The sequence below is a fragment of the Microcebus murinus genome, chromosome 4 (assembly GCF_040939455.1).
Source record: "Microcebus murinus isolate Inina chromosome 4, M.murinus_Inina_mat1.0, whole genome shotgun sequence".
NCBI classification, from domain to species: Eukaryota; Metazoa; Chordata; class Mammalia; order Primates; family Cheirogaleidae; genus Microcebus; species Microcebus murinus.
Genome location: NC_134107.1, coordinates 102,037,286 through 102,046,884, shown reverse-complemented (window position 1 = coordinate 102,046,884; position 9,599 = coordinate 102,037,286). Strand labels below are relative to the sequence as shown.

The following is a 9,599-nucleotide window of genomic DNA, read 5'->3' as shown; positions in this document are numbered from 1 at the left end:
ATTGAAATTGATTGGCAAAACTTCCTAGAATATTAAAAAAAAGTATAGAGGCCGGGCGCGGTGGCTCACGCCTGTAATTCTAGCTCTCTGGGAGGCCGAGGCGGGCGGATTGCTCGAGGTCAGGAGTTCGAAACCAGCCTGAGCAAGAGCGAGACCCCGTCTCTACTATAAAAATAGAAAGAAATTAATTGGCCAACTAATATATACACAAAAAATTAGCCGGGCATGGTGGCGCATGCCTGTAGTCCCAGCTACTTGGGAGGCTGAGGCAGGAGGATTGCTTGAGCCCAGGAGTTTGAGGTTGCTGTGAGCTAGGCTGACGCCATGGCACTCACTCTAGCCTGGGCAACAAAGCGAGACTCTGTCTCAAAAAAAAAAAAAAAAAAAAAAGTATAGAAAAAAATTTTTAAAAGACAAATTTGAAAGCACATTTCATCTAACAATAAAATAATGTATTGATGTTCTTAATATGTAAAAGTATAGAAAAATTTTAAAAAGAGTATTACCATGAAAAAAGAAATGAAAGTTTATGAACAGCTAATTTACAAAAGTCAGTACACTTATAAAATATTTTAAGTGTTTTCTCATGCTTTTAACAAGTGATGGGAATTATGATGGCAATAAAATGCAATTGTTACTTATATAATTGAAAAATAAATTATGCATGGAAATTTTTGAGGAAAATGTCAATCAAAAGCTATAAATAACAATAACAGAAAAGATTGGGAATTTGGATGTTTTAAATCTCAATAAAAAATGGTGAAAGAGACAGTATATTGAGCTAAAGAGCACAGCACGGTGATAACAATTTATGGATCCTAGAAATTTTGTGTTGGAAGCAAGCAGTTGTGAGTGTCTGTCAATCACTGGAGAAGGAAAGGTTAAGTCCTCCTTTGTTTATCTTGGTATAAATATTAGTTCCAGGAAGACATGACTTATCCCAGAAGGGTTCAAACAAGAAACACAGAGGGAAATATGTGTGTGATTATGACAAACCTTCCCCTGGTCTTCTGTTGTTTTTGTGCTCACCGAGGGAACATGAAAACCCAAGAGCAAATCCAACCCCTGAGACCTAAATCAAATTAATCTCCTACCCACGTTAGTTTCTGTTTCCTGCACTTCAGCTAGTTTTGTTCTTGACTAAAAATGGACCTCTCTATCTCAACATTGCGTACATGTTCTTTGAGCGATGCCATGTAACTCATGCCTGTGAATAGCACGTGGAGAGTAAAAATATTTGAAGAAAAACCTCACATGAGTTTTACTACTGAAACAATTCACATACTGTATGGTGAGTTCTTAGAAAGGTAGATTTTTAGTTGCCTCTGCTTTCCTTCTTTCCTTTACCTCAAACTTTCTTCCAGAAGTAAGATATTTGGGAATTCTTAGACTTTGTTCTAAAATCAGTCATCTAGGTAGATAGAGGGATAGATAGGTAGGTAAGTAGGTAGGTAGATAGATAGATAGATAGATAGATAGATAGATAGATAGATAGATAGATAGATAGATAGATAGATGATAACTGAGAAGATACAAGTAGAAACTAAGGAGACTAAGTTACTATATCACGAATACTCAAGTAAACATCGATCCTGTCGATTGAGGCTCTTGCCTTAGGTCTCAGACTAACTTGGACTTCATCTGAGAAAAATTTTCATATTTCATCAAATCTGGTCATGAAGTTATGGGAATTTATTCTTCCAGAAACAGTAAAAATTTGTTATGCTTTTTCCATTTTTGGAGTTCTAATATCCATGTTGATAATTGCAATAATCCTGTCCCTGCTATTTATTCTCCTACTTGAAAAATACAGCCTTAATGTAATTTGAGCCACATTCCCTGGGCCTTTGCTAAGAGCAGAGATCTTAGTTTCTCTTGTTTGGTGAACCAGTTTCTGTCTCTTCTCACCAAACAATTAATAGCATCTTGAACTAAGAGAACATTTTGTGTTTAGTCAAAAACCTCATTTCTGCCTCAAATTCAATGGTACATAATCCCAACTTTTCTTGACATCAAGCAAACATACTCTCCTTCTTTTGCTTAGGTCCATTTTCCTATCTCAGATCATAAATACTAACTTGATGGAATTGTCTTCTTTTATGAGAATATTTCCTGTGTTTATGAGCATGAGGAGTAGGTGATGGTGGGAGAAACATGAAATCTAACAAAGCCCATATTAGAAAATATTTACACATCTATGATAGAAGGGTTTGTGGTAGAAAGCTGGCCGTGTCCAGTAGATTGCAGTCAGGACAGCACATAACAAACATCATCTGCTAGACCTCACCGGGCTGGTAAAATGTAAGAGAAGCCAAGGGTCAGACTTGCATGAGGCCTTGAGTTGTGCAGATCATTTAGGAGGTTGTAGGGTGTCCAATAAGTAGTTTTGCTGAGATTCCTACCTGCTGTGAAAGATCTGAGAGAATCCTTTTGAAAGCAAGCAGTGGCAGTGGGGGAGGGAACAGTAATAATACCAGGGATCAAATATTCCACAAGACCTAGCTATGAAATTGGCAAAAAGTTTATGGAAACATTGAGAGAATTTACTTATTTTTCTCTTAGTAAAATCATAAAAGGCAATTTTGCAATACAGTTGCAAGGCACAATGTATTATATGATGCACTGTCATTTACTGAGCAGTTATTAAGTGCCAGGCACTGTACTAAGTACTTTAAATGTATCATCCTATTGAATCCATACAACTTCTAAGTGAGGTAAGTGATGTTAAAAATGCCAACTAAATTATGAGGAAATTAGAGAATGGTTTAGGTATACAAAGGACTTTTGATATATCATTGCTACCAACAAATTCTTGTGGTTTTCAGTTTTCCTATAACCCTGCATGCAACAAAAATAGGGTATGAAAGGTAAAATTGCAAGTAAATGCCAAGACTTCTACCCACTAGTACACACTCCCTATTTATTAGCCTCCCTTTGACTGTGGGTGGGACCTAGACATATGATGGGATATCAACCCTCAAGTATATTATACTATAGGACACTGTCATAGAAAACTGGAAAAAGATTCTCATACTGGCTTTGAAGAAACTTTCATGTTGTAAACACCAGGTGCCTAGGATCCTAGGTCCCATGGTGGCAACTAGAATAAAACTGGGACCTCAGTCCAAAACTGCAAGGCATAGAATCCTGCAAACACCCTGAGGAAGCGTGGTAGAGAATACTGAGCCTCAGATGAGATTGGAGTCCCAGCTGACACTTGGATTAAAACCTGGTGAGACGAGGAGCAAAGGGCCCTGCTGGCCCTTTATGTGCTCACCGTGCTGGGAAACCTCCTCATCCTCCTAGTGATCAGGCTGGATTCTCACCTCCACACCCCCATGTACTACTTCCTCACCAACCTGTCCTTCATTGACATGTGGTTCTCCACTGTCACGGTGCCCAAAATGCTCATGACCTTGGTGGCCCCGGGTGGCGGAGCTATCTCCTTCCACAGCTGCATGGCCCAGCTCTATTGCTTCCACCTCCTGGGGAGCACAGAGTGCTTCCTCTACACGGTCATGTCCTATGATCGCTACCTGGCCATCACTTACCCACTCAGGTGTGCCAGCATGATGAGTGGGAGAACCTGTGCCCTCCTGGCCACCAGCACTTGGCTCAGTGGCTCTCTGCACTCCGCTGTCCAGACCATACTGACATTCCATTCGCCCTTCTGTGGGCCCAGCCAGATCCAGCACTATCTGTGCGATGCCCCACCTATCCTCAAACTGGCCTGTGCGGACACCTCCACCATTGAGATGGTTATCTTTGTGAGCGTTGGCATGGTGGCCTCGGGCTGCTTTCTTTTGATAGCACTGTCCTACATGTCCAGCGTCTGTTCCATCCTGAGGATCCGCACCTCAGAGGGCAGACACAGAGCCTTTCAGACCTGTGCCTCCCACTGTACCGTGGTCCTTTGTTTCTTCAGTCCTGGTCTTTTCATTTACCTGAGGCCAGGCTCCAGGGAAGCTGTGGATGGGGCTGTGGCAGTCTTCTACACTGTGCTGACACCCCTTCTCAACCTTGTTGTGAACACACTGAGGAACAAAGAGGTGAAGAAAGCTTTGTTGAAACTTAAAGACAAAGTAGCACATTTTTAGGGAGAATAAACACTATAAACCCTAATTTGTTCAAAATTGGTAATATAATTTAGTTTTCCATATGAAATTTATTCCATGTATAGTTATCTGTGTTAAATATTGAGAACTATCTACTCAGTTATATTTCTTTCACATATCTTTTTTGGAAATTTTACAATTCTGATCTATTGAGTAATTTCTCTGCAATTGGTTTCTTTTACCTTTTTAAAAAATATGTATTTTAATTGAATCTCAGGGACAGAAGATTGAATCATTCATATATTTAAGTTATTGATATGTAGGATTTTTTGTTTATTTCTTATGCACATAAATCAAGAATTTGCAATCGTGGATATCGTTCAAGAATAGCAACAAATATCAGTGGTCATTTTTTTCTGGTTGTAGGTGTTCAAGTACCTTTTCAATTTTTTTATTGGTTTTGTGAATTTTTTTATATACAAATCCAAAGGTGCATGCAATAGAAAGCATGTAACATATAACTTTTCTAATGGCAATTCCATATATCTGTGTACGTATTTATATATACTTCAAAGAATTACTTCTAGAAACATTATTTTTAATAGATGAAAATCAGAAATTATTCAAATGACTATCCACAAATGAATGAAAATTAAATTGTGTGCATTCACACAATGGGATAGTATACAGCAATGATAATTATGATCTACAACTATATGTATCATGGTTTAGGCATTTACCTTTTGTGCCTACTTATGGTTGTTAAGACTCAATATAAAAAATAAATATGTTTTAAATATTTAGATCAGTTGCTCTCAACTAGGGGCACTTTTACCCCACTGGGGGTCTCTGGGGATTGTCTGAAGACACTGTTGTATGTCACAGGTAATGGCATATAGCAATAGAAGTCAGGAGAGCTGCTAAACCTCCCACGGCCCCTCACAACAAGACCTATTTCGGCAAATATGTCAATAGCACTGAGGTTTAGAAACTTTGATCTGATTTAATTGGCAGTAAGTAAAGTTGTATAAGACCATGACAATAGAAATAACAAAATATATTCAGGGAAATGTAAAAGTTGTTGAAGAAATTAAGCATTATAGTGTAACCATCAAATATAAGATTCATGTTTTAAAGAAGCCAGACATCATCAGTTTTTTCTATAGATTCAGTGCAATGCCAAATAAAATCCCAGCATTTGATTTTATAGATATGGACATGTGATTCCTACAGTATGTGGTGAAATGAAATGAATACTCAAAATGGGGAAGAGAATCTCAAAAAATTAAAACAAAACCAGAGGATTCACACACTATATATCAAAACTTATTATGAAGCTATAGTAATTTAGTGAGTGTAGTATTTGTAGGAGTCTAGAAAAATAGAAAAATGGAACTGAATAGAAGGTATAGAAATAGACTGACACATATTAATACTATAATGATGAAACTGCCAGGTTGAAAAGCAAGAATGGCTTTTTTCAAAAATTATTTTGGGTAATTTGGGTTCACAAAATGAAAAAACCTTAATCTTGACCCTATCTCACAATAGGCACATTAAAAAATCAATTCAAACAGATAAGAGGTAAACATGTGGAAGTAGGAGAGGAGGGGTCAAAATGGCTGACTAGGAACATCACTTGCAGGAGCATCCTGGGAGATGGGTAGTGTTTGAGATAAAGGAGCAGGGAGAGAAGATGCAGCTCAGCTGTAGGTCAGAGAGAGAAGTTCCAGAGCCTACCAGGGAACTCACAGAGGAAAACAGCCAAGCAGAGAAGGAAAAAGATAAAAGAAAAAAGTATGGGTAAGGATCAAACCCAGAGAGGCTTAGAACCCAGGAAAGGAGTAAGGGGGGATCCCTCTCTCGCTCCCCTGTGCCTTCAGGGACCAGCACGCTACCAAGTTTCTGGGAGGCCTTTCTTTTTTTTTTTTTTTTTTTTTTATTTTGGCATATTATGGGGGTACAGATTTTAAGGTTTCAATAAATGCCCATTTCCCCCCCTCCCCCCAAAAGTCTGAGTCTCCATCATGACCATCCCCCAGATGGTGCACATCTCACTCATTATGTATGTATATACCCGCCCCCCTCCCCCCTCCCACCTGCCCAATACCCTATTACTGTAGCACCTATGGGTCCACTTAGGTGCTACTCAGTTAATACCAGTTTGCTGGAGAATATATCTGGTGCTTGTTTTTCCATTCTTGGGATACTTCACTTAGTAGTATGGGTTCCAGCTCTAACCAGGAAAATATAAGATGTGCTATATCACCATTGTTTCTTAGAGCTGAATAGTACTCCATGGTATACATATACCACATTTTATTAATCCATTCTTGGATTGATGGGCACTTGGGCTGTTTCCACAGCCTTGCAATTATGAATTGTGCTGCTATAAACATTCGAGTGCAGGTATCTTTTTTGTAGAGGGTCACTGGATCATTTGGGTAGATGCCCAGCAATGGGATTGCTGGATCAAATGGTAGATTCACTTGTATCGCTTTAAGGTATCTCCATATTGCTTTCCACAGAGGTTGAACTAGTTTGCAGTCCCACCAGCAGTGCAGGAGTGTTCCTCTCTCTCCACAACCACGCCAGCATTTATTGTTTGGAGATTTTTTGATAAAGGCCATTCTCACTGGGGTTAAGTGATATCTCATTGTGGTTTTGATTTGCATTTCCCTGATGATTAGAGATGTTGAGCATTTCTTCATATGTTTGTTGGCCATTCTTCTGTCTTCTTTAGAAAAATTTCTGTTCAAGTCCTTTGCCCACTTTTTAATGGGGTTATTTGATTTTTTCTTCCTAATTTTCGTGAGTTCTAAGTATATTCTAGTTATCAGTCCCTTATCGGATGCATAGGATGCAAAAATTTTCTCCCATTCTGTAGGTTGTCTGTTTACTTTCATGACTATTTCTTTGGCTGTGCAGAAGCTTTGTAGTTTGATCATGTCCCATTTATTTATTTTTGTTGCTGCTGTGATTGCCTTTGGGGACTTCTTCATAAACTCTTTGCCCAGGCCGATGTCTAGGAGAGTGTTTCCAACTTTTTCCTCTAGAGTTCTAATAGTTTCATATCTTAGGTTTAAGTCTGTTATCCAGCGTGAGTTGGTTTTTGTGAGAGGTGAAAGGTGTGGGTCCTGTTTTAGCCTTCTACAGGTGGCTATCCAGTTTTCCCAGCACCATTTATTGAAGAGGGATTCTTTTCCCCAGTGTATGTTTTTGTCTGCTTTGTCAAAGATGAGATGGCTATATGAGGATGGTTTTATATCAGGATTCTCACATCTGTTCCACTGGTCAATATACCTGTTTTTGTGCCAATACCATATTGTTTTAATTACTACAGCTTTGTAGTATAGTATGATATCTGGCATATTAATGCCTCCCATTTTGTTTTTGTTGCCTAGAATTGCTCTTGATATTCGGGGTCTTCTTTGGTTCCATACGAAGCGTAAAATTATTTTTTCTATATCTGTGAAGAATGCTGATGGGATTTTAATAGGTATTGCATTGAATCTGTAGATCAGTTTGGGTAGTATAGACATTGTGATGATATTGAGTCTGCCGATCCACGAGCATGGTATGGATTTCCATCTGTTTACATCCTCTGCTATTTCCTTCCTCAGTGTTTCATAGTTCTCCCTGTAGAGGTCTTTTACCTCTTTGGTTAAATATATTCCTAGGTACTTTAATTTCTTTGTTGCTATTGTGAAGGGAATTGAGTCTTTGATTTGGTTCTCAATTAGATTGTTGTTGGCGTATATGAATGCCTCTGATTTCTGTGTATTGATTTTGTATCCTGAGACTTTACTAAATTCATTGATCAGTTCCAGGAGTTTCTTGGTTGAATCCTTGGGGTTTTCTAGATACAATATCATATCATCAGCAAACAGTGAAAGTTTGATCTCTTCTGCCCCTATTTGGATACCTTTGATTCCATTTTCCTGTCTGATTGCTGTAGCCAAGACTTCCAGCACTATGTTGAACAGAAGTGGAGATAGTGGGCAGCCTTGTCTGGTTCCAGTTCTAAGTGGGAATGATTTCAATCTTTCCCCATTCAGTATGATGTTGGCTATGGGTCTGTCATATACGGCTTGTATCATTTTTAGGTATATCCCTTCTATGCCTATTTTGTTAAGTGTTCGTATCATGAAAGGGTGTTGAATTTTGTCAAAAGCTTTTTCTGCATCTATTGAAAGAATCATGTGGTCTTTGTTTTTGCTTCTGTTTATGTGGTGAATTGCATTTATAGATTTATGTATGTTGAACCATCCCTGCATCCCTGGGATGAAGCCCACTTGGTCGTGGTGGATTATTTTTTTGATAAGTGTCTGGATTCGGTTAGCTAAGATTTTGTTGAAAATTTTTGCATCTATATTCATTAGGGATATTGGTCTGTAGTTTTCTTTTTTTGTTGCATCCTTTCCTGGTTTTGGTATCAGAGTAATATTCGCTTCATAAAAGGTGTCGGGGAGGTTTCCGTTCTTCTCGATGTTGTGGAATAGTTTCTGCAAGATAGGTACTAGTTCTTCTTTGTAAGTATGGTAAAATTCAGGTGTGAAGCCATCTGGACCGGGACTTTTCTTTTTAGGGAGATTTTTAATTGCTGTTTCTATTTCAGCTGTTGAGATTGGTCTGTTCAGGGAATCTATTTCTTCCTGGTTGAGCCTAGGGAGGCTGTGTGTTTCTAGAAATTTGTCCATTTCCTCCACATTTTCCAGTTTGTGTGCATAAAGGTTTTTGTAGTATTCATAAATTGTATCTTGTATCTCTTTGGGATCAGTTGTGATATCTCCTTTTTTATTCCTGATGGAGCTTATTAGAGATTTCTCTTTTCTGCTTTTCGTTAGCTTAGCCAATGGTGTGTCAATTTTGTTTATTTTTTCAAAGAACCAACTTTTTGTTTTATTAATCTCCTGAATAGCTTTCCTGTTTTCAATTTCGTTTAGTTCTGATTTGATCTTGTTGATTTCACTTCTTCTGCTGGGTTTGGGGTTGGTCTGTTCTTCTTTTTCCAGCTCTTTGAGTCGTTTCATTAGATTGTCTATTTGTGATCTTCTTGTCTTTGGGTTATAGGCATTTATGGAGATAAACTTTCCTCTCAGAACTGCTTTAGCTGTGTCCCAGAGGAGTTGATAACTTGTCTCTCCATTGTCGTTTTCTTCATAGAAGTTTTTTATTTCCGTCTTGATTTCTTCATTTACGAAGTAATCATTTAGTAGGAGGTTGTTTAATTTCCACGTTTTTGTGTAGAAATGTGAGTTTCTGTTAGGGTTGATTTCTAGTTTTATTCCACTGTGATCTGAGAAGGTACATGGTATGATTTCTATTTTTTTAAATTTCTTGAGATTTTCTTTGTGTCCTAGGATATGGTCAATCTTAGAGAATGTCCCGTGAGCTGATGAGAAGAACGTATATTCAGTGGATTTTGGGTAGAATGTTCTGTAGATGTCTGTCAGACCCAATTGTTCTAGAGTTTTGTTTAAGTCCATTATTTCTTTATTAATTTTCTGATTGGAGGATCTGTCTCGTGCCGTCCGTGGGGTG

At 38.3% G+C, this 9,599-nt stretch overlaps 1 protein-coding gene across 1 annotated transcript; it reads left to right on the top strand.

The window, feature by feature from the left end:
• Positions 1-2,860: 2,860 nt before the first annotated feature.
• Positions 2,861-4,097, top strand: LOC105885139 (olfactory receptor 10G9-like). Its single transcript, XM_012789829.2, has 2 exons — positions 2,861-2,867; positions 3,238-4,097. The coding sequence occupies exons 1-2, from the start codon at positions 2,861-2,863 to the stop codon at positions 4,095-4,097; spliced, it is 867 nt and encodes a 288-aa protein (XP_012645283.2).
• The last annotated feature ends 5,502 nt before the right edge of the window (positions 4,098-9,599 follow it).